The sequence below is a fragment of the Takifugu flavidus genome, chromosome 6, assembly GCF_003711565.1.
Source record: "Takifugu flavidus isolate HTHZ2018 chromosome 6, ASM371156v2, whole genome shotgun sequence".
Taxonomy (NCBI): Eukaryota; Metazoa; Chordata; class Actinopteri; order Tetraodontiformes; family Tetraodontidae; genus Takifugu; species Takifugu flavidus.
This window is the reverse complement of record NC_079525.1, coordinates 11,220,828-11,244,264: the sequence shown is the minus strand read 5'-3', so window position 1 is coordinate 11,244,264 and position 23,437 is coordinate 11,220,828. Positions and strand designations below refer to the sequence as shown.

Genomic DNA, 23,437 nt, shown 5'->3' with positions numbered 1-23,437 from the left:
AAAGGTCCTATTTTCTGCCTTTCCTTTAATCATTTTTCAGAGGGGTAGTGCCAGAATTAGCATTAGCATATAAGGTCGCTATGACTACTTCCTCTTTCTTGGTGGTTGGCAAGCCACATATTGGTGCATTACCACCACCAGCTGATGTGGAGTATGGATTTTCACACCAAAACACCAGCAGAGGGCCAGCTCTAGTCAATTGGTATGGCTTAGCAGGCCAAATATAATTACATTGTGGGCCAAATTTGGCCCACGGGCCAGAGTTTGACACCTATGTCTAAAGCGACGCACAACTTGGATTCGCATCTGCTTAATTTCACCACCTGGGTCCATTTTGGGGGGGCACCGAAGCTCACGGACCCGTTGCGTAACCCTACAGGCGTCCATCTCCTCATCCTGCCCTTGGGCTTCCGTGACCCCCGCAGCTGCTCCCAGGGGCCTGTGTACAGTAGCCCGTGACCTTCGCCTCCAGACGGACTCCGACGCAGATGTCCGGCGGTGAACAAAGGATCCGGGATCCGTCCCCGTCCATGCCGCCGCAGGACGGTTGCGTGCTGAATGGACGGATGAAGCAACGCACCTGCAGGTGGCCTAACAAAAGCCTCTGGAGGCATATTTGTGCAGAATGCAGGTCAAGCAGAAAGCAAACGCGCTCGCGAGCGTGCACTTCAAACAGAAAGTAACACTGGACACAGTCAATTAACAAAAGCCAAACAAGGACTATTGGGGCTGAATGGACAGAGGTGTGAGCTAAATCCTGCAGGCTTTAGGCTGCTGTCTCTGGGGGACACACTATTACAACTACTGACCTGGACGGCTCTCAAAGAATGTGCCCAAGAATGCAAACTATTTCACTTTTCACAACAACAGGGATGAACAGGGTAAACGTGGATTTGTGAGCAGCCGCTGGAGCCATCTGTGGATGTGGTGACATAATGGGGGTTAAATTGTCATTTCTGTGGCCCAAGGTTGCAAAAGAACAAGGGGGGCATAAAGATCCGGGGCATCTGCATTGACTACCGCTGTGCCTTTGAGCACGCCTGGTAACAATGTCGGTCGGTGACCGAGATCTTTGAAAGAAGCGCGTCTAATTGCAATTAAAAGGCATCTTTCCCGTGAATAAAACAGCTTTCTGCAGCCACAGCAGCTGCGGATGGCAGCGATCAGCACCAGCACGGAGGCAAGAAACAGCTGTAACACGGGGGAGGGTGGGGGTGCAATTCTGGAAGATTCTGCAGAAATCTTAGAGCCCATTTCATTCGTTTATTGTTGAGACTATTACTCTGTGCTGGGTGATTAGCCTCCCACTCGAATAAAGGCTTTTCGGGTGAGTTTTCTGGCTGTTGCTATAGATACCTGCATGGCGCAGTCGTGTATTGGAATTTCAGTATCTATAGACGTTTCGTCTTCCTTTATGTTGCATGCTAATATTTGAGTCATAACAGACTGTTAATTTCGATTAGCTTAGCTAAGTTACCAGCTAGCTCCCTTTCTGCTGTTTCCTCCCATCATGATGAGCAAACCTAGTCAATCTGCATTAGCATATCGTCATTACAGAATAATTAACATTGTGGACTTGTGAAGATGCTCTATTTATATCTAGCGTCGCTTTGTCCCAGCCATTATCTTCACTAGTAACGGGAATATTTATAGTCGTGTCAACCTTTAGCCGGCTAAGATTAGCCTGCAACTCCCATTCAGCTAGTTTATCGATAGTGAGCAGCAGCACTAAAGGCTCGCCGTGAAAAGCGGATCTTCGTACAATCACGGTGAAATAATCAGACGTTCTGCAAAAGCAACTTTACAAAAGTCGAGCCGATGTCCCCGATAATCAGATGAAAATAGATGTTTCGATTGTTTAGCCAACTTCCAGAACACGTCTGTGCTAGCTTAAGTCTTGCTAAAGAGCATTAGCGATGTCTCTTTGTTTAATGCGACGCACGAAATATCCCCTCCACACCCCCCTTAAATGCGATATAAATGTGTTTATTCCAGATGACACAGAGCTAATTAGACTGAAGCTTGACTCCTGAGCTGCAACGATGTCAAGTAAGAAAAAGAAACCCATTCTTAAGACGTTTGTGCAAAATCCGAGTCCGCCTTCATGTGCACATTTGCTGCCTTCTAACGTGAGCTGCTAATTCCGAGACTTTGGCAGCGATGGCACCTCATAAAGGCTTGATTTTTCACGTTTGCACCTTTTCTTTTCCAACAGAGAGACCCTCCTATGCCCCTCCACCTGCCCCTGCCCCCACCACTGTGAGTATCGGAGCAAAAATGCAGAGAAATCCTCCCAAAATCGTTAGATTAATCGAATCAGCCGCAAATGCATCGGACAGATCAGCTTTTCATGTCCAAATCTGTGACTCCTCATTTGTGCAGACTGACCTGATTATGCACAAATCATTGCCACAGCATGGATGCAAGTTAGTTACACATTTCCCCAGCCCCCCCCCCCTCCCCACCACCCCTCCCTCCATGTTCCTATATTAAACCTTTCTCATTTAGCCTTTATGTCTTTCCCTTGTCTGTCAGCAAATACCCAACACAGCTGGGTTTGTGGGGTACAACCCGTACAGCCACCTGGCCTACAACAACTACAGGCTTGGGGGGAGCCAGAGCACCAACAGCCGGGCAACGGTAGGACCACTCGCTCGGGGAGAAGAGGTTGATTTCAGGTTGCAATAACAGAGTTTAGGTCTTAAAGGGCGGCTAAAGCAGCCGTCATTGAGGCCGAGTCGAGATCCGGCCGGGTTTTCCTTCCTGTCGGGCGGAGAATAGCTTCCCGTGAGGGATGGAACCAGGTCAGGGGTGGGCAAATCCAGTCCTCGAGGGCCGTATCCAAGCCAGACTTTCTGTCCTACAGGTAAACCCTTTCACCTGGGGTTCCATTTACTTTGGTGAAAGCATTTCCTGCCTGGTAGGACGCAAATCCCGGCTTGAATTCAACCCTTGAGGACTGGATTTGACCTCTGATGGGCAAGTCCAATCCACGAAAGCTTGAATCCGGTCACGTTTTGCATCTTACCAGGGAGAAACCGCTTTCCCCAAGGTAAATGGAACCCCAGGTGAGTGTTTACCTGTAGGACAGAAAGTCTGGCTTGGATCCGGCCCTCGAGGACTGGATTTGCCCACCCCTGATCCAGATGAAGGTGTCCTCCGCCCGGTAGGACAGAAAACCTGGCAGCAGGACTGATTTGTCCTCCCTGAGAGATTATGCTAAAATAATTTTGTGCCTGCCCTTCACTGCTTTAGAGCTCCACATCAACCCACTGAACTGTTTTTTTCCTTTACTAGAACTCTTCAGGAATAAATATCCCGAAGCCTCCCAAGCCGCCCGATAAGCCGCTAATGCCATACATGAGATACAGCCGTAAGGTAAGCGTGCACTTTTTTTTAGCTTTCGCATCATGCTGTGCTGCCTTGCTTTTAGGTGCCCTGTCAGCCCAGAGTGAGTGCAAACGTTTAAGCTGTGATGGAGGTAGGTGTGAAGCCAGATTCAGGGCTTAGCTAGGACGCCCCCACCACACGGTGGGACTCCTCAACTTAAAGCACACGGCCTCCTCTGGTTTGTGACCTCTCTGCAAAGAGATAACCGCCTGTAGCCCCCTCCAACCCAACCCGACCCCGCACCCATGTCTGGTTCTCATCACCAGGTTTGGGATCAAGTAAAAGCCTCCAATCCCGATCTGAAGCTTTGGGAAATTGGGAAGATAATCGGTGGCATGTGGAGGGACCTCACTGATGAGGAGAAACAGGATTATTTGAATGACTACGAAGCAGAGAAGGTTGGTTGTTTTACAAGGGCTGTTTATTGGGGGGGGGGTCGATGTGCCTCCGAGGTTGTGGGTCCCTCCATTCCCCGTAGTTGACTAAAACAAGGCTCCGCCGGCGGTGCCGCTGGCTCCCCCCCGTCATCCCTGTCGTCTTCTCCGCCGTAGATTGAGTATAACGAGAGCATGAAGGCCTACCACAACTCGCCGGCGTACCTCGCCTACGTCAACGCCAAGAGCCGGGCGGAGGCGGCTCTGGAGGAGGAGAGCCGCCAGAGGCAGTCCAGGCTGGACAAGGGCGAGCCGTACATGAGCATCCAGCCGGCTGAGGATCCCGACGGTAAGCTTGGACGGAGCTTTAGCGCGGCGCGGAGCAGTAATTACCGTAGCGCAGCCGCAGACGGGTCTTCACCACCCGCCGTAAGAGGGCGAGGCCGCTTCAGCTTTTCAGCCCCCCCCCCGTCCAAAAAAAGGAGCCGAATTAGCTTGTTTAGCACAGATGTTTACGTTTTGCGGGCGTTGGCGGCGCAGGGCGGGACGTAATTTACATTCTTCCCTGTGTTTTCGGGACTGACGTAAGGAAGCCCACGGAGGACATTTGAGTTCCACCTCGAGGAAATGATGTGTGTCTGGGGGGGGGGGAGGGGGGGGGTTGCGACACCAGATAATGACGAAGAGGAAAACTGCTGATACCATCTATGCCGAACCGCTGGGTCAGAGGCGCCGCCGCCGCGCTATTCTCGCTGTCCTCTTCCTCGGCATCTGTTGTTTTTAGAGCCGCCGTCGGTGGCGCTCCGACCCGGTTTTAACCGCCGCCCTTTTTGCCTTCAGACTACGACGACGGCTTTTCGATAAAGCACTCGGCCGCCGCTCGCTTCCAGCGCAACCACCGGCTGATCAGCGAGATCCTCAGCGAGAGCGTGGTGCCCGACGTGCGCTCCGTCGTCACCACCGCCCGCATGCAGGTCCTCAAACGCCAGGTCCAGTCTTTGATGGTGCACCAGGTGAGGTCAAGCGCGAGCGGCGGTCATTGCAGCGCCGTGGCGAGCCAGACGCTGACCGTGTGTGTGTGTGTGTGTGGTTTATCACAGAGGAAGCTGGAGGCGGAGCTCCTTCAGCTTGAAGACCGCCACCAGGATAAGAAAAGGAAATTTATCGAAGCCACGGAGTCGTTCACGAACGAGCTGAAACGGGTACGCCACCGTCTGCATCGGCCGCTGCTCGTTCGCACGCGAGCTTCGTGTTTCAGTACAGTGAGGCGCTCTCTGCCTCACAGCAACCAGCTGCAGCTGATTCCATCCACATGTTCTGGCATTCTGAGCCTCTCCGTTTGCTATTTGTATCCACAATAATAACTTTTGTAAAAAAAAAGAAGAAAAAGAACCGCAGCCATCTGAATGCGCCGCTGCTCGCTCCCACCAGGGGGCGACATTGGCCCTCCACCGCGCTGTGTTGAGACTCGAGAGGGAAACAAGCACGCGCAGGGTTGCAGTGATCCTTCTCTGTGTTCCGTAGCTCTGCTGCATGAAGGTGGAGGTGGACATGGAGAAGATCTCTGCAGAGATCGCGGCGGCGGAGGAGGCGGCCCGCAAACGGATGGCGGACAGAGAGAAAGACGCCGGCGACAGGGGCGCCAGAGAGGCCCCCGCGTGCGTTCTGGCGGAGGAGGAAAAACACATTTGCGCGACGCACGGCAACAAGTCGCAGCAACCTCCTCTCGACAGCGGAAACAAGCAGTGCGAAACCGCAGAATCGAACGGCGCCGACGCGGCAGGTGAGCCCGGAAGCCGGCCGGCGTTATTGCCTTCTACCCAAACGCCGGCCTTTATTTGACCTTCTGGTTTCAGGAAAGAGAAAGTCCTCAGAGGACCTGGACGTTCATCCCGGCAGTGAGGAGGGGGCGTCAGAGGACAAGGAGAGCGTCCCGGAGGGAGTCTTGGAGGAGGGCACCAGTGACAGTAACACGGGCTCGGAGACCACCTCCGCCCAGACGGAGGACGCGTCGGGCGTCGAGCCGTCAGAGGGGCCCTGCAAGGCGAGGGCGGCCCACTGAGACCCAGGAAGGGGCTCCGAAATCATCCTTGAGGACGCACGTTGCACAGAATCATCTCAGAAACATTTCTAAAGCATTTTGACAACAAAAAAAGCACTTGATTGAGCAGAGGTCGCCACAATAACCCCGCGCTCCTATCAAAGCCCCCCCCCCCCCCCAAGCCTGGACTGATACATATCCCTGACCGTCCAGCGTCCAGATCGCCGCGATCCCGAAGACGCGCGCTCGGTGTTTGACATTGTTTTTTGTATCGTGGCGTTGTTGCTTTTATCTCTTAGCATGTTGCTAATGGGTTGAGGACTCGAGGCGTGAGGAGCGGCGCTGAGCAGCCGTCTGCTGAGCGGGGGGAGGCTTGTGTTCTCTATCAGTATTCCAGTGACCGTATCGTCTCAGGACTTTAGTCATTAGCAGTAGTATTTTTGTTATTTATTCAAACGGCAGTATTTTTACTCTACTTGTGTATCGGTCCAGTCAAAAGCATTTTGGATCAGTATTTCCAGCAAAATAACGTCAGAACGTGCTGTAATCGTGCACCCATCGTAACGAGGTTTGCTCAAACGTGGCTCTTCATCTTGTGGTTCCAGGAGCTGCAGTGTTGGACTCCATTTCCTTTTACATATTTATACCAATAAAGTTCTTTTCTACCCTGACTCTGTTTGAAAATGAATGGCCTGAATCAAACAACAGGTTTAAAAAAAACAACAACATAACACCTGGAATCTCTTCTCAATGATTTTTCTCTCTCTCCAAAGCAGTAGTAAAGGAAGTGGGTAAGAAGAGGGAAACTTCAGATTTCCTGTTTCAGCGCAAAACAAAAGCCAAGTTACTCTCTAACTACCCTTTCTGCATATTCTATGATTTAGTAGAGTACTAGTCTTTCAATATTAGTCTTCTCTTCGTATCGTGGTGCACCAGTGCATCACCTTGTGCTAAAGGCTGCAGCTGCTCGGTGAAGCGCACACAGGTGCTCCGCGGTCGCCTTTGCCCCTCATTGCAAACGACCACATTCTGCAGATTGTGGTTATTGATGTCTGAGTGAAAGCACGAAACCACAAGCATGCACACCTGCAAAGATCACGAGCTATTTGCCGCAGAGCAGGACTCCATCTGCTGTCCAGGGCCCTCGGACGCTATTGAGATTAAAGTTTTACAAGTGGTGCAAAAGTGGCGCTAAACGCGCGACACGGACCCGTTTTAATTGCGAGAGCCATCACCGGAGGACGGGGCATTTGCCTCACGTGGTGCCGATCGTGGCTTCGCTGTGGCAGGGGTTTTTTTTTAAAATTTTTTTTTTTTCCTTTTTCTCGTGTCAAAACGGGAAACCCGCAAATACAACCCTGCACATGAGCTTGGGTTTCAGCTGCAGCACAACACGCAACGGCGACATGACTCCTGCCAACGGTGAGTATTTTCCCCCTATTAATGCGAATAATCGACATTCGGCGGGACGGCGCGTCCCCGGGTGCCACGTGTTGAGGGGCGCCAAAATAATGGGGATTACCGTGAAAGGTTCCTCTGGGCTCAGTTTTTAGTGTATTCCTCCTCTGCTGTGGTTGTACAAGTAATGAAACTGTTCCGGGTCTCTCCGTATTTGTTTTGCAGCCCTTCAGATACTCCTGCCAGCTCTGCTGTTATGGCTGATGATCTTTAAGGTAAATGCATCAAAGTGCCAGTTATTACAGGTGTATTACAGAGTGAATGGCAACATCAGCGGTATGTGGGGGTGCGATGGCCTGAGGTGTGTTTTTATTTACAGTCCTGCTCGTCTCAACTCAATGAGACCACGACCATGGTGCCCTTCCTGGATTACGACTACAGCGTGGATTACAGCAATATTCCCGTCGTCTGCGCCAAGGAAAACAACCGCCAGTTCCGCCGCTGGTTCATGCTCACCTTCCTCACCCTCATCTGCTTGCTGGGGCTGGGGGGGAACCTGCTGGTCATCCTCACCTTCTTCTACTTCAAGAGACTCAAGACCATGACGGACGTGTACCTGCTCAACCTGTCTTTCGCCGACCTCCTCTTTGTTCTGTCGCTGCCCTTTTGGGCGGCCAACTCAGTGACGACGTGGGAGCTGGGCCTGGTGGTGTGCAAGGGCATGTACACCACCTACAAGGTCAGCTTTTATAGCAGCATGTTTCTTCTCTGCTCCATCAGCGTGGACCGCTACTTTGCTATCGCCAAAGCCACCTCCGCGTACCGCTACCGCTCTCAAACCATGCTCCTCAGCAAGGTGTCGTCTGTCGTCATCTGGGTGATGGCGCTGATCTTCTCGTTGCCGGAGATGATGTACACCACTGTCAACGGCACGACCTGCACGCCTTTCTCCAGCAGCACCGACCAGCTCCGCGTCATCATCCAAGTCAGCCAGATCGTTCTGGCCTTTGTCCTCCCTCTCCTGGTTATGACCTTCTGCTACAGCAACATCATCAAGACCCTCTGCCGAGCTCATAACTTCGAGCGCAATAAGGCCATCAAGGTCATCCTGGCCGTGGTCACCGTTTTTCTCGTCAGCCAGGTGCCTTTTAACATGGTTCTGTTTTGGAGTACGCTCCTCACAGTGAGCGGGGAAACTGACAGCTGCAGCAATGAGAACAATCTGCTGTACGCCACTGACATCACGCAGTGCCTGGCCTTCCTCAGGTGCTGTCTGAACCCTATCGTCTACGCCTTTATTGGCGTCAAGTTTCGCCAAGACCTCCTGAAGTTACTCAAGGACTGGGGCTGCGTGAGCCAGGAGAGTTTCTTCAAGTACACCAGCAAAAGAAGGCGGAGCTCTGGGTTCACCGAGACAGAGACCACCACCACGTTCTCACCTTAAAATGTCGTCGGTGTGGTCAGCGCAACGCTGCGGGCGACCATTTCAAAGCTTTCACAATGTCTTTGGTCTTTAGTTCTGAGACTCAGCGGATCAAAACTTACACTTGATGCGGATGTTTCAGAACCAACGTCCACACGGCGACGGCGCTTTAATGTGTTCAGAGAGAAGCTTCTGCTGCTTTCTGTGCAAAGCTCGACGCGTTGGGTGTGACACCCGTTTTTTGTGAACTCATCCTGGCAGTAATAAATGTAATAATCTATGTAATAAATGCAGCATAGCGTCCTACTATTGCAGTTACTGATCTCTGGGATCAGAATACGCGGTTATCTCCACCTGACGGTGTTTTTTTTTTTTTTGCTTATTTGTTTATTTTGCTTATTTGTTTGCCGTAGAAGAAGAGATTTCACGATTCCGTGAAGCGTTGACTTTGACAACAGCTGTTTACAGCTTATACTGCGTAACATAAAAGAAGAATACATGAATATTACAGCTAAATGTTTCTTGGTTTCAGTATTATGATGCGTTTTGTACTGGAGGGTTAATAATATTACACTGGGAATGTATTCATTAATCATTCCTAAATTTGCCAATAAAAATAATGAAACATTTTTGTCTCTGTTCAGGTAAAGCCAGTTTAGATTGGGGGGGGATTAAACACCCTTTTACATTCTTATATAGGCATGCTCTGTCAGTCTTAAGGACATACCTGGGTGCTGGATGTCTCACGTAATCAGGCAACAACCTGTCCAAGAAAAAAAATGACATTCCATTGTACTTTACTAGCAAACATCCATTGAATCTAGTGGCAAAAGTTCAAGTTTTATAACAGAAATGGAAAAGGAAACTTTTTTTCCCCTTCTAATTTTACAGCAGAGCATAAAAGGCCGCATGATAGCAGGTTACTGTCGTCACCCTCCGCCGCCCGCCAGCGGAGTGCACAGCAACACTTTAGGAGTGAAGCTTCGTCATCTACGTGCACTCTACGTGCACTTATCAGTGTTCCAGCAAGTTTACTCAACTCTGGGGAGGTCGTGAGGAGGTGCCGATCCTGATTGCTGATAGGCTGACGGTGCAAAGGGCTGGGATTTCATAAATAAAAGCATGTGGTGCCCTCAGAAGAGAAAAAGAGGGAAGAGTGTGAGAGAAATAGAGCTGCACATTAACCCGGGACCACTCTGACCACAACAAAACCAGGTAAGAATGCTTTTATCCTAAAATCATGGTAGACTGTATCATAAGGTGCTGATGCATGGACTCTGCTTTAGAAGGTGTTTCCAAATTAGATACAGGTTCTAGATCAGTTCACCACATTTAAGCATTATAGAGGAAGAAGCTAGGTGTCATTACACTATTACAACCTTTAAGCTCCACATATAAAGTGAAATTTGGCTCTCAAATCAAACATATCAGTAAATGAAACAGCTTTATTTCAAAGAGGCAAATAAGACGTTTTTAAGCTAACTTTGCATTGCTGTTTGTTTTTGAAGAATTTTGTGTCTGTCTGCTCCTGCAGAATTTGCTGGATATCGAAACAGTCGTGGATATGCTGATAACATGGTGAATTAGCAGTAATTAGCTGCTATGTGACTTTGGAGAAGGCAAAGCTTTTTAAATGAATAGAATGTTCAGAATTTTCCAACATATTTAGGGCTGAAAACACTAAAGTAGTCATAGCAACAGTAGTCACCGGTGTGAGTCACTGATCGCCACACCTTCACCTCAAACATAAGAGGGTGGCGCTGTCTGAGACAATGGTTACGCCTGTGTTACACCCATTGCCAGACAGTTTTTGGTCTGATCTCAGCTCTGAAGTAAACCATTTACTCAACCTGAATCACTGAGCTGAATTAATTTTGCAACAAATCGTATGTCAGGAAACTTACAGCAGTGCCTTCCTTCATAGATCAGAGTACTAAAAGTCAGCTAGCTCTTGGAAATCGCCACAGACGACTCACAGTTTTCAGATTTATACACTACACGGATGTAGAACACATTTCTTTGCAGTTTTACACAGTTTAACTAACAAAATCTCAATGAAGCGTGAAATGCGGTCCAAACATGCTAGTTGGATCGCGGCTTCAATCATTTAAACAGGAGCGTCGATATTGGATGATCGTGGCCACCTGTGTCCCAACGATCTGTGGGAAAAACAGAACACAACAGCAAAAAGGGGACATGTTTCTCATGTGTCTATTGTGTCTGTCTCTCAGGACTATCAGATAATGCCTGCAGCAGAAGGCATGACCCACATGATACCCAACCACGTTCTAAGAGTGGGCCAAACAATTCGATTGGACCCCACGCCAGAGACGGCCGGTCAGCATGTCGACTGCGGGCAACACGATCTTGACATTTCCCTGGAAAATCTCAACCGCATCATTCTGGAACTGGATCCCACATTTGAACCCATTCAGGTGGACAAAAGTCCCCCGGCAGGTAGAGAATTACTACAAAACCTTTGCAAAGACACCTTCTTCTGCCACTTTTCTGTCTCGGGACTGTTACATAAAAAGATCGACAATGTGTAAACAATTACAGCCTCCTTTGTGCAGGGGCGTGACGCGCAATACTGTAAAACCACACTCCCCTTATGAAGAAAGGTTCTACCCTGCGGTATCGCAAAGTTGCTCTTTGGTAGAGACAGTGTTGTTGTTGAAATTCCTGTGGTGAATTACATTTTCACAGTTGTCGTGGGATCACTTCTCAGACAGGTACCACGCCTTATACAGTCACACAGAATCAATCTATCCGCAACAGGATGTCAGGGTGGTGCAGGGTCGCCTACTTTGCCTGACGCGAACACAATTTGCGGCAAAACCTAAAAAAATAAAATAAAATTTAGACGATAACAGGAAAAGAGGCGACATATAAGCTACCAGTTGATCAGCACTGATTTCCAATGCTAAAATATGTCTTGTAGCACCTAATTGAGCATTTTCTGTTACAGACAGATATATTTAAAGGCATTAGTCATTATTGCGCAGTTTTCGAGCAGACGTCTACCAATGGCCTACAGCGTTCTAGTTGAAGGTGTGCACCAACACACTAGTAATCCAGGGGATGAGCAACAAGTTGAGGCTCCTAAGGTTATTCAATAGCATCAAAATAGAACATCTGCTCATTAGCGCATAGCGTGAAAGCAGCAAGGTGATTTGTACAAGCTAGAACCTGCATGACCCATCGGAACATCTATTTGAAACACGTTTTTGATTACGTACTTTGTTTATACACGGAGGCCGAGCCCAAGCCAAAGAGAGAAGAAAAAGGGAAAACATGGACTTGGCTGGGATTTTCCAAATGCTGCCATGTGTTTCATAACATTTGTCAACAGAGTAGCACAATGTTGTTTTTGCTAAGGCGTTCCTCTTGGTCTTCAGATGACTGCTGTTCAGATGAGGACCTCCACAGCATGCTGGTCCCCAGAGGATGTTCCACCCCCTCTGTGATCCCATCCATATCGCCCAGTATACCGATCCCTATGCACAGCAGCCTCAGTTGGAGCCCTCCTGGCACGCTGGTGTTCTCCAGCTCCCCCTGCTCATCCCGGCCTCCGCTGCCATATGGAAGTGTGCCCAGACGAAACCCCTCACCAAAGAGCGAGGCAGCCCTTTCCCAAGGATCCCTACGCCTGTCACAGTCCAACAGAAACAGTGTTTCCTCCCTCCTGTCCATGTCAACGTGCTCGGACACCAGCTACATCCTCGGCAGGTAAAGCATTTCAAACAATAATCCCCCTTGATCCCGTTACAAATTTCCTATCACGAGCTAAGTGTAATTTGTACCACTGATATTTACACGCACTTACAAAGACTTGGATCTCCCTGTATCCAACCTATGTTACTGACAGATTCTATCGATAATGAACAAATCGTCATATCGGAATATTCAGCTCTATGAGGCTGCCTAACGCTGCACTCCTCCATGCACAGCAACCTTTCCCTGGCCAGCGAAGACGCCGACTCTCCCGAGTCCATCCTGATTCGTACGTCAGGCTCCTTCAGTGATGGTTCCAGAACGAGACCCTTCGAGAGGCCTTCGGCGACCAAGCAATGCCACCCCCACGATATTCCCGTTAAAGAAGAACAGAGCAGTCCTGAGTCACTCTCTGGGTCTCTAGGCGATATTCCTATTCTCTTAATCAACGGGGTGCCGCAGCCGGACCTGGGCATCCAAAAATCCGGACCGGAGACGGACTTGCTAGAGACCATCTCAGAGTCCAGATCAAAGCCGTGTTTTCCTCAGAGTGCGTCATAGAAGAAGATATTTATCTAACGTTTTCCATTTCTGAACGGATTGATCACTATTTTGTAATTGCTGTCTTATGCAGGCTTCCAAACCCAGTTCAACAGCACCCAGCCTACGATGAAATTTGTCATGGATACTTCCAAGTTTTGGTTTCGTCCACATGTCTCAAGAGCAGAAGGTCAGACTCGCCGCAGGTCCTTCCAAAGATCCCGATTCCTGATTAATCCTACTGGTGCAACATTTAACTGTGATGGTTTCTCTCATGTGAAACTCACTATAGCCGAGGCTCTAGTGAAGGACAAGGAAGCAGGAACGTTTGTGGTGAGAGACAGCACCTCTTACAGAGGCAGTTTTGGCCTGGCCATGAAGGTGGATCAGACTTCTACAGGTAAACTTGCACCACTGAGACCTGAATAATGAACAACTCAGTACAAATAACGGTTACAGCAGCGTGCGGACAAGCAACAGGTCTTCAAAGCACAATCATACGGATAGTGTTCATGCACAATGAAGTGCGACATCACAAGAATCACTTCCCCAACAGCACCGGTGTTGTCATGCACATTTAGCTGTCTGTGGCGGGGCAGGAGACACCGCTGTTGCTTTTTCCACCTCCACCATAATGATATGAAACCAAAAGGGAAGCCAGCTGTCGAAGGCTGCGTCTCCAGCCTCCTCATTAAAGAGGGAAAACAGACCTCATTTACGGATTTGCACCTTTTTTTGACGTTCCTGCCGTGTACACACACTGCTTCACGCTGCAGTTTAACATCTGAAGTTATAGAATTATCCATTCCGCCTATAGACCAGAGCCTCTGTCTCACCTTATTGTGTTGCATAACGCCAATGCTTCCAAGTACCGGTAAAGAGCTGTTTTACTCTCTTCCCGCCACAGAGCAGAACAGCTCAGAACTTGTCAAACATTTCCTCATTGAGTCATCTGCCAAAGGGGTTCGCGTTAAGGGATCGTCTCAGGAACCGTACTTTGGTAAGTACCGTCTAATACATTTTGCAAAAGTCAATCGGCCAAGTTTTCCTCCTTTTTCAATGAAATGTGCACAGTAATAATCGATGTGCCTTTTTTTTTTAACTTTTGAAGTCTTTTTAAGACAATTTACAGTTTGACCAGATATTTTTTTGGGGAATTTCTATTTTTACAGGTAGTCTTTCAGCACTGGTCTATCAGCATACTATATCTGCCTATGCATTGCCCTGCAAATTACTCCTACACTCCAAAGGTAAGGTGCATCTATGTGTGTGTGTGTGTGTGTGTATATGCAAACCTCACCTCTTTGATTTCCTTAGCAGGTGTTAGTGCAACAGAGGGGAAAGCAAGTGACAAACACACATCTGAGGACAAGAGTCGATTGGGTGGGTGAAAATAACATATACGCACCATATTCACACTCAATATGAAAAAGAAACAAAAAGCTGAAACCAAAAAGGCAAAACTGTTTTGTCTGGTTAACCATTTGTGAGATATACTAAGTAGCTTGAGGCTTGCTGATGCTAAGTTAAATATATTACAATATACCACACAAACACACCACACCATTGAGATGATTGAAGGTTGTTACTGAAGGTTCCGACAAAGGCTCCAGCTATTATTCAGGTCTCTTACATGTCTCAGATATTGAGATTACATTAAAGCACCTTTTCCCCTCCCCAGATACATGTATTCGTTGTACTCATATTAAATGTGCAGTAGTTTTTCCATCATCGCCTCTTTACAAGTGCTGTCATAATTATTTATATGAATCAAATCAAACACAACAAGAGCAATTTGTTAATGAAAAAGGGATAGATTGATGGCATGATGTCCCCCAGGCATGTTATTACTGTCAAAAATCACAGCGCCTAATTTATTTCATCTTTTTTATTTCGTCTTTTTTGTCTTGCTTTTATCAAAGCGTGCAATTTCATCTACCTAAACGCCGTCCCCACTGAGATGCTGACAGGCCCCTGCGCAGTGCACAAGGCAGTCTCCTCCACCCTCCAGGCCCCAGCTTCCTTCAGAGCAACCATTGTCAACCTGAAGGTGTCTTTGAAGGGTGTCACACTGACAGATATAAACAGGAAGTAAGAGTAGACACATCCTGTACAGCCAGGTGCACTTTGTACAATAGTGTAATAGAGTATTAAATGTCTTGGCAGACTGTTCTTCAGGCGTCATTATCCTGCTCACCTGCTCAGCCACAGCGGTGAAGATCCAGAAAATCGACTGTGAGTCTACAAAAGTACCATGTGTCAAAAATGTTATGTTCCCAGCTGTTGTCCAGAGTGTTTAGTCTCAGCTACTTCCTAAAAATGTGTGACTTTGTCCTCGACAGGTGGGCGAAAGGCTCTTGTGCCGGGGCAAGGTAAATATCGAACATAGGCCAACTCCAGAAGTTGTTTTTGTGTTTAAAATATGTTGTAAAAAAGTTGATTTCTCCAAGAGTTTAGTATCAACTGCTTTTCCACATTAAATCTTATCTATTTCTCTGTCCCGACAGGATGTTTGGCTTTGTGGCAAAGGGTGTGGAGGCAGGCATGGAGAATGTTTGCCATGTATTTGCAGAATATGATCCCCTCCAGCCTTGTAGCAATGTCATTGAGGCTGTTCAGACCGCTATAAGCAAAACACAAACACAGACGCAGTGAAAAACTGCTGTTAAAATGGATGAATGGCTGTTCCAACCTCCAGAACAGGCAGTCACGTGTCAGGAGTCCTCTTTAAATGACATGTCTAACATAAAGCATGTGTAAATACATGAAATAACGGAACAGATAAGTATTTTATTAATGTGCTTTCATGACCAAGCAGCTTACTCTGTATTGCAACATTGATTCAGATGAGGAATGCTGTCTGACTGTCGTCATGAGGGATTTTGAAGGTTTCCAAATGCACATGGAAGAAAACGTTCGTTTAAAAGGAAATACACTTGCAAATATTTCTATGTTATTCAACTTATATTTATTATGCTGCACAATAAACACACCTGTACTTTTATGTATTTTGTTAAAAATATAATTGAGAAATATGTTGATGTGCGTATGTGTTTGTATGCACAGTGTCAAAATAAGGATCTTTATGTTAAAATAAATCAAATAATTGTAGTTGTTGTGTCATTCATTTACAAGTATGAACAAAACAATCGGACCAGTCTGCATATATTAGTCTTTATTTTTGATACATCATTAATTTAATTTTTCGGTGTCATTTCCACGTGATTTGTAAGATAAAAGCAGAACTCTTCAAGTACGCAAAGCAACATCCGCACTGCTGCATAGATAGCAGACCTTTAAATACTGTGAGGTTCCCCGAAAACGAAGCAGAAAATTTCCCCCCCCTTGCATTATCTTTGGTGCCAATTCAGAAATTCCTCAAACAATCCCTGAGCCCCGAAGCCACACCGTCCACTCTTTACAAATACTGCCCTCTTCTGGTCGGAAGAGAACAGCAAAATTCTGAGCTGCTCAGCACCTCACAGCTGAGTAACAGTCTGCTGGATTTTTAGATGATTATGCATCATCAAACACGCGGGACATATTTACTGCAATGAGAAAAGTCATTCGTTGTCTGAATAAATATGCGTCTGCAGTGCATTTAGGCTCTTTAGATAATTTTGAGGAGGAAGCCTGAATTGTCACGAGCCTCTAAAAATTGTTAATGGTTTAGTTTTTCTCATTAACAAGTAAAAAAAAAAAGAGATATTGGGATGATGCTCCAGTTGAAAATGCCACCTGACTCAATTAACTAATAATATAGTTTAATACGTCAAACATTAGAAAAGAAAATCCTCAATGTTGATTATGTGTTGGGTGTCTCATGCTGTCGCTTCACACGTCCCCTCGACTTTACTCTCGGCATGCTGGATTAACAACGTTCAATCAATCTAAACAAATATCCTTAAAAACAGAGAATAAAATGGATGCCGTCTCCTGGAGTGAGTGTTAATTAGATATTAAAATTCTAATCTCCTATTTCTACCGTCCTCATCACAAAAAGTATGAGAGTGTAGCATGTTAAATTCCTGTAGCTCTTCTATATTTTAGGCTTATCAGATGTTTTCTGCCTCCTTTTGAATCAGCACAAAGGCCTGATGGGTAAATCTGGTGCTATCAGATTAGCACTGTGAGGGTGAACATAATAATTTAGAGTAAGTCAGGAGCCACCATGATGATAACACCCAGTTATACAGATGCTTCCTCTGTAACGTTGCGCTGTCTCTGATGAAAACATCGCCACGGTTACGGGGTGATGGTCGGGATGCTGCGGGACCTCTTCATGATGAGACGCACCTCCACATCTGGGAGGCTGTCCTGTCTGGTCTGGGCGCAACCTTCATCCGCTGCCGCCATGTGCAGGTCGAAGCGCAGCGACACAGACTTCTTCCTCAGCTTGGGATTCCCTCGGAAGAAGGAGCCCTCCCACTGTTTTATCACCTTATCGATCTTCTCTGTCCTGAAATCAAGCGTGTTTTATATATATCAGTCACTCGTGCTCTTTCTTTTACGTTCCTTAAACTAAAGCGTGGATGTGACGAAAAAACATGCACCTACCCCCTGATTTACAAATCCAAATGTTGATTATTATATTGATATAACAGCCATCCGTCAATCTTTGCTTGTGATTAAGGGATCTTTGTTAGAGAGATTGTTCAGGCTTGGTACTATGACAGTTATTCCCATATACGTAGGAACATAAACTGGGACATTTGATGCCAATGCAAAAACACTGCTGTCTGACGTGTTACCTCATGTGCGACCTTTAAACGAAATGGCAATAATAAATGACGGTAAAAGTGCTGACGGGGCCCCAGAACTTCAAACGTTTGCGGTTAGAATTATCTTTAAAATGAGGGGCAAGAGTTTGGATTTTGGCAGATGGAGATTAGGAATGTAATAAATCATTAAAGTCAGCACAACGATATAATTACGAGGATGTATGTGTGTGTGTGTGAGGGGGAGTGGGTGCGCGCATGCTAGTGATGTGTGGCGTGCAAACATCTGAAAGGAAAACAACGAATTTCTCAAGAAGTGACACTCCCTGTCCTTTGCACCTGGCAGGTTTCCACATCAAACACAAACCATTAGAGCAGCGGAGTTCCCATGCTGCGCTGCTCATGGGAATCTGCGCGACCAACACAATGCTTCACATCATGTGAGACTTTGCGAGCTTGTCTGCAGAGCTAAAAACGGGACAGGTTGGGGGAGGTGAAGATGACGCCGGCTTTAAGAAGCTATTGTGTCAATACAAACACGTGGTGACGCAGCGTCTGAGAGGGCCTGAAAGCTTAAGGAGCCTCGACAACTAAGAAACAATTAGGCGAAAATAAACTTCTCTGGTCTACGCAGGCGCACGTTGCTGGTCAGGGGGGTATTTGAACACTTACTCAATAGTGCCATGACCCTCTGCACTTTCTTGCACCACATTACCCTGAAGAATTTCCTGAGTCTTCACTGTGGAAATTGGTAAGTCACCTTGCACTGGTTCTGAGAAGAAATAGAAAAGAACGATAAATGGTGACGCGGCGGTGGGTAAAGATCCCGTCGGTTACCTGTCAGAATCACCAAACTCCGCTGTCGGCGCAGTATGCTCTTCTTTGGCCCGTTACTGTCTGCTGGGAGCAGCGAGGGGGTTTCAGGGAGGGGCTCAGACTTGGGTTCATCTGGAGAAATCGCGGCGCTGCTGAAGCCATTCTCCAGTCTCTCCTCTCTGGTCTCCTCCATGAAAGATCTCCAGGGCCAAGGTCTGGCTGGTTGGCCTCCCTGACTCATGTACCTGTGGACAGGGGGGGCGAGCATGGGTGTGTTGGTGTTTTCCTTATGTGTCTTAGTGTTGTGTTATGCAATGAACCGGGTCTTTGGTCTTATCTCAGCATTCTCTTCCTCTGCCTCACCTGCCCTCTTCTCGCTCCAGCAGACGCCTGTAAGTGGCGATCTCCCGCTCCAGTTTCATCTTGGTATTCAGGAGCTGGTTGTGGCGTTGGCGCTGGGTGGCCAGTCCCATCCTCACCTGCTCCAACTCCGTCTCCAGCCCAGTGACCACCTGGGAGAGGTCCTGCAGTCGGCTGGAGTACACCTGCTGTGTGCTCTGCAGCGAAGTCTCCAGGCCTTTCTCCTGAACAGCGAGAGTCACTCAACTGTGAACGGAACCAAGCGTGCAGGAAACTAACGCCACAATAGGTCAGATAATGGCTAAAGTCCTGTCCTCAAGCTGAACCTGATGTAGTCTACCATGGAATGATTAATGGCAGATAAGTATTAGTCTGCCGCCTGGGAGTCGGCTGTGGTGATGTGGTGATTAGAGGTTTCCTTACCAAGGCGTGGAGGGTCTCGATCTCCACCTGCAGGGAGTGCCACTGCTTCCTGGCCTCGGCGAGCTCAGCCCGCGCCTCCCTCAGAGCAGCGCTATTGAGGCTCACCTGCACCCACGCCGCCTCCTCCTGTTCAGGTGACAAGGATCAGACACGGAGGATAAAGAGACGGCACACACCCTGTGGAAAAGCAATTGTTCCTCGCTGGCAACAGACGAGGAGCGCAAGTATCAGGTTGGGTAAATAGACGCCCATGCCGGCGAGTGTACACACAGCTGAGCAAACCAGCCCGCCGCCACCACAGCCCTCCACGCCCGCTGCCGCAGAGGTGCTGCGGCGTCGCTGTTTTACACTCAGAGCCCTCAAAATGCAGATATTTCACACTGCTTCCAAAAACAGAAGAGTAGGAGACAGAAAAGCAGCTTTGGAATGAAGCCAGAATCCCTTTTCAAACACCTGAGACTGGTTTGGGATTCATGCCGGAGCGTCTTAAATACACAGTCTTAAATTACACGGTGAGAAGTCAACTGGGGGCCGTTGAAAACCCGGCCAAGTTGTTAAATGGTGCAGCGTTGGTGGCCGTGCGGCCGTTTCTCTGTGTCCGTTCTGCCAAATCATCAGGTCAACAATGCAAAGCGGGAACCAGAGGTTTCCCAGCGACAATAAACGGTGTTGTCCAGCGGGCTGCGCGGGGCTGACGGACAACGGGGACGCCTCTCGCTGCAGCAGCTGAACTTCACCGAAACGCGCGGGGCAGCGTGGTCCGTCACGTTCTGCAAGATGTGCTCAATTTGCGACTCGGCCCACTTGTTCTGCTGAATGCACCTGAGTCTCTTCACCGTTGCTGGATACGATCTGTGAGGACGTCCGCGGGTCACATGATCTCACTTTACTTACAATAGCATCAGATAAAGGATGTCAAAAACAGTCCCCTGATGAGTGTAACATAGGTGGAAGCTGCTCTTGAGGGTGTGTGTCTAATTGACAATGGGCCAGCTCATTGTAAGGGTTAATTCAAAAAACAAAACAAAACCCAAACAAAAACAGAGTGACATTGCAAAAGCGGCTGCATACCTCAAAAACAGCTCCACCATTTTCTCTGGATGCTGTTACTGCTGCTGCTGCTGCAGCGTGGCCGAGCCCCGAGCCGGACGGCGGGCGATACGCAGGAGCCGAGCCGGAGCGTCTGCTCTGGTTGCACTGTGCTCTGATTCGGTCAAGGAGCTGAGCGAGTTCCATCCCTGCGCCATCCTCCTCCCTCTCCTCACATCCTGCTGCTTCTGCCGCCGTCGCCGCTAACAGAGCATCGCAAGAAGACGCCCGCTGCAGCTGAAAGGAGCAGGCTGCCTGCACGGGGAGGGGAGGGAGGGGAGAGGTGGGAAGGGAGGGGGGCAAGAAGAGAAGAAGCGAAGTAGAAATGACAGATAACTACAAGACGGCAACAGAGAAGAAGGGAGATGGGGTCTAAAATGCACAGGGTGAACAAATGAAGAGCGTGAGGTGTGTGTGTGTGTGTGTGTGTGTGTGTGTGCTGGCATGCCAATGAGTGCGTCGAGGGATGAGTCAGCAGGACGGATGCAGAGAGAGGGGAAGGAGAACGCGGATGAGTGGATGAAAGCAGAGTCAGTAGGTGGATGCTGAATGTGAACAAATGTCACCGGACATGCGTTGGTTCTTACACACACACACACACACACACACACACACACACACACACACCACACACACACACACACACACACACACACACACACACACACACACACATTTATTGGGACTGGTTGTCATTGCCTTGGTTATAACACCTGAAGATAGGGAGTCTGTTTGCGATTTAGCCAGTGTTGTGAGGGAACATGCTAGATGGACCAAGAGGGGACAATATGGGACACTTCCATGGTTGTGGAAAGGACGATATGGAAAAGCACATTTGCATTCAGTCACCTCAAACTTCCGTGTCAGCTCCTGCAGCTCCGTCACCGAGTGTCGGATGTTCGCCTGCAGCTTCGTGCTGCTCTGATCTGTCTTCTTTTTTGAGTGTCTGAGTAGATCCACCTGTTGCTCCAGACACCTGGTGTTCCTCTCCTCCGCCTCACACCTACGATGTGACAGCAAACAGCCGTTTGTTTGCGTGTTAGCTAATATTAGCTAACATGTCTTGTTTCCAGTTGCCACGTGTTGTCACTGTTGAGTGTTTAACTGTGTGTGTGTGTGTGTGTGTGTCTGCTGGTGACTCGGTGTCGTGCTGCATCACGGCATAAGTGCCTACGTGGTGCCCAGCCTGGCCCGGATTTCCATGCAGGTTAACTCACGGGCGTCTAAAAAGGCCTGAATAAGATGAGGTCCAGAAAAAAATGACAGAAGCACGAAAACACCCATGGTTTCCCGTTCCCGTGGCCCTGGCCTCTACCGTAACCCCACGGTTAGCATGAAAATCCTCATAGCAACCGTGTTTGAAGTGGAACCGACTGACCTGGTCCGGATGGCGGCAGCTCTGGACTTCATGGCGTCCGACTCTAATGCCAACTGGGCATTCTCCATCAACAGTTTCCCAACCTGACAAAATCAAAGAAAGTAGCAACAACATAAGCAACGGCAACAAATAAAAATGTCCCCCAGCACAGTGGAAATTAAGAATCTAAAACGTGCCTGAAGCATTTATTTAAACATTTGAATTCAAATCTGTAATCAGAATCCTCTCGGCTCTTGTTTGACAGCCAGCGGGTGAATCTGCATGCTGAGCGGCGCCATGATGCAATCGCTAAATCATGAACAAACACCACGTTTGCTCTATTAGAGTCACGGGAGCGTCCTCTGTACTGAGAGAATGAAGCGGTGAGTAAAAAAATGTTAAAATGTCCGCTGTCATATCGAGCAGCGCTTCAAAACTGCACCAATCTGAGCTCACGACGTTCAAGTGCGCCAGCTTTTGTCTTAAACGGCCTTTAATTAAGGGATCTACATTCTTTCTGCGTGACGCATCCGACGCTGATGACAGCCACTGTTAAAGAACATTATTGCTGTTTGAGCCGGTCACATGACGTCAGCCTACCACTATGTGTGTGTGTGTGTTTTGACTGCAGGCATTGCTGTGTGAGCATACACACCTGCTGGTGTGCGGGCGAAGATAATGGAAGTGGAACATGACTGTTAAATGTTAGCATTAATCCTACAGAGGCTTCAACATGCACAACTTTGTCTGACCTGTGCACGGAGTTCACCGACGGCTCGTTCCTGCTGGGACCAGTCACGGGATCGAGAGGTGCCGTGAATGCCCCAGTTGACTATTTGAGCCTCCAGCTTCTGGTTGTCCTCCTGCAGCTTGTTCACCTGCTCCAGGAAGCCCCTCAGCCGGGCGTTCAAGCCCCGCATGGTGTGCGTGGAGTCCTGCGGCAGGTTCATGGTCGCCTGCTGGAGCACATCCGAACGTTCAGCAGACGCACACCCGCGCTGGCGCTTCCGCTCAGTCAGCCCGCACGACGCAGCCCGATCCGGCCAGAAGGTTCAGAGAACCGCCCGAGACGCGCATTTCTCTCTCGCTGAATAAAAATCTGGCAAAATGAACATACAGAGATGGCCTCAAACATTCCACCGCCCTTTCGAGTTCACACGCCGCCAGAGGCGTTTCCTGGATAAACATTTACCCAGAGATGCCCGAGTGAACCACCGGGCTGTCCAGAGAGGAGGTAATGTGTACTTGCCTTGTCAAGCTGAGCTGTTTCACCACTCCCCACAGCTTAGCCACATTCCTTTTTTTAAAAGAAAGTGCTGGTCGGCACTTTTCCCCTTATCAGTGTTGCACAGCTCAGCTGTGCCGACGTCCTTTAAAGCTGTTATTTTCAGAGACGGTTTGTTTCTTATGATCGGGCACGCCGGGGTTGGTTCCTCTCCCCCACACACACCTCGGCCCTGACAGCGTGTTGGGGTGGGGAGAGCAGCGGGGTGAGGGCTGGACACTGGGCTTACATCACCGGCGCTCCGGAGCCCTTTGTACCCTGATCCTGGATTACTGAGCCGCTTTTCAAACAGGCAGAAGCACATGGTGCAGGGGGGAAAGTTCAGGCATACACAGGGACGGGGCCTGTGTCTGAATCCGTGGGCACGCTTGAGTTGGGTTTTACGAGTCAACTCACGAGCCCAGGTCGCACCAAAAACCTCCAAACAGACTGGAGCAGCAGGGAAAACTGGGAAAGTGATGCACTGCCGCTCCCTCTGTATGCAAAGCAGAGATGCCAGTCAATTACGC

The 23,437-nt window shown here is 48.6% G+C and overlaps 4 protein-coding genes across 11 annotated transcripts; 3 read left to right on the top strand and 1 right to left on the bottom strand.

Annotated features, from left to right (window-relative positions):
- Window positions 1–1,052: 1,052 nt before the first annotated feature.
- Window positions 1,053–6,476, top strand: LOC130527042 (SWI/SNF-related matrix-associated actin-dependent regulator of chromatin subfamily E member 1-like). 6 transcript variants are annotated; one of them, XM_057035106.1, is made up of 12 exons: window positions 1,056–1,327; window positions 1,996–2,049; window positions 2,216–2,259; window positions 2,383–2,426; window positions 2,509–2,640; window positions 3,298–3,378; window positions 3,657–3,788; window positions 3,942–4,113; window positions 4,605–4,777; window positions 4,865–4,966; window positions 5,289–5,547; window positions 5,621–6,476. In XM_057035106.1, exons 4-12 carry the CDS (start codon window positions 2,421–2,423, stop codon window positions 5,824–5,826), a joined length of 1,263 nt encoding a protein of 420 aa, XP_056891086.1. In that variant the 5' UTR covers window positions 1,056–1,327; window positions 1,996–2,049; window positions 2,216–2,259; window positions 2,383–2,420; the 3' UTR covers window positions 5,827–6,476. The 6 variants fall into 6 exon arrangements, with proteins under 6 accessions (XP_056891089.1, XP_056891086.1, XP_056891085.1 ...); XM_057035108.1 differs by having other exon boundaries at window positions 1,058–1,327; window positions 2,536–2,640; XM_057035105.1 differs by having other exon boundaries at window positions 1,057–1,327; window positions 2,216–2,426.
- A 390-nt stretch (window positions 6,477–6,866) lies between these two features.
- Window positions 6,867–9,254, top strand: ccr7 (chemokine (C-C motif) receptor 7). The gene is made up of 3 exons (XM_057035111.1): window positions 6,867–7,227; window positions 7,429–7,478; window positions 7,583–9,254. The coding sequence occupies exons 1-3, from the start codon at window positions 7,170–7,172 to the stop codon at window positions 8,645–8,647; spliced, it is 1,173 nt and encodes a 390-aa protein (XP_056891091.1). The 5' UTR covers window positions 6,867–7,169; the 3' UTR covers window positions 8,648–9,254.
- A 128-nt stretch (window positions 9,255–9,382) lies between these two features.
- Window positions 9,383–15,997, top strand: LOC130527038 (tensin-4-like). Of its 2 annotated transcripts, none has more exons than XM_057035099.1 (13): window positions 9,383–9,841; window positions 10,858–11,083; window positions 12,025–12,355; window positions 12,577–12,890; window positions 12,975–13,070; window positions 13,173–13,280; window positions 13,788–13,880; window positions 14,053–14,130; window positions 14,201–14,263; window positions 14,803–14,971; window positions 15,047–15,115; window positions 15,223–15,252; window positions 15,388–15,997. In XM_057035099.1, exons 2-13 carry the CDS (start codon window positions 10,870–10,872, stop codon window positions 15,533–15,535), a joined length of 1,713 nt encoding a protein of 570 aa, XP_056891079.1. In that variant the 5' UTR covers window positions 9,383–9,841; window positions 10,858–10,869; the 3' UTR covers window positions 15,536–15,997. The 2 variants fall into 2 exon arrangements, with proteins under 2 accessions (XP_056891079.1, XP_056891078.1); XM_057035098.1 differs by having other exon boundaries at window positions 14,198–14,263.
- Window positions 15,998–16,040: 43 nt separating this feature from the next.
- On the bottom strand, window positions 16,041–23,319 carry krt222 (keratin 222). 2 transcript variants are annotated; one of them, XM_057035101.1, is made up of 10 exons: window positions 22,893–23,319; window positions 22,396–22,742; window positions 21,665–21,747; window positions 21,136–21,289; window positions 20,269–20,541; window positions 19,198–19,323; window positions 18,778–18,998; window positions 18,436–18,659; window positions 18,271–18,370; window positions 16,041–17,339 (listed from the first exon to the last, which is right to left on the bottom strand). In XM_057035101.1, the coding sequence occupies exons 2-10, from the start codon at window positions 22,591–22,593 to the stop codon at window positions 17,126–17,128; spliced, it is 1,593 nt and encodes a 530-aa protein (XP_056891081.1). In that variant the 5' UTR covers window positions 22,594–22,742; window positions 22,893–23,319; the 3' UTR covers window positions 16,041–17,125. The 2 variants fall into 2 exon arrangements, with proteins under 2 accessions (XP_056891081.1, XP_056891080.1); XM_057035100.1 differs by lacking the exon at window positions 22,893–23,319 and having other exon boundaries at window positions 22,396–22,874.
- Between the last annotated feature and the right edge of the window lie 118 nt (window positions 23,320–23,437).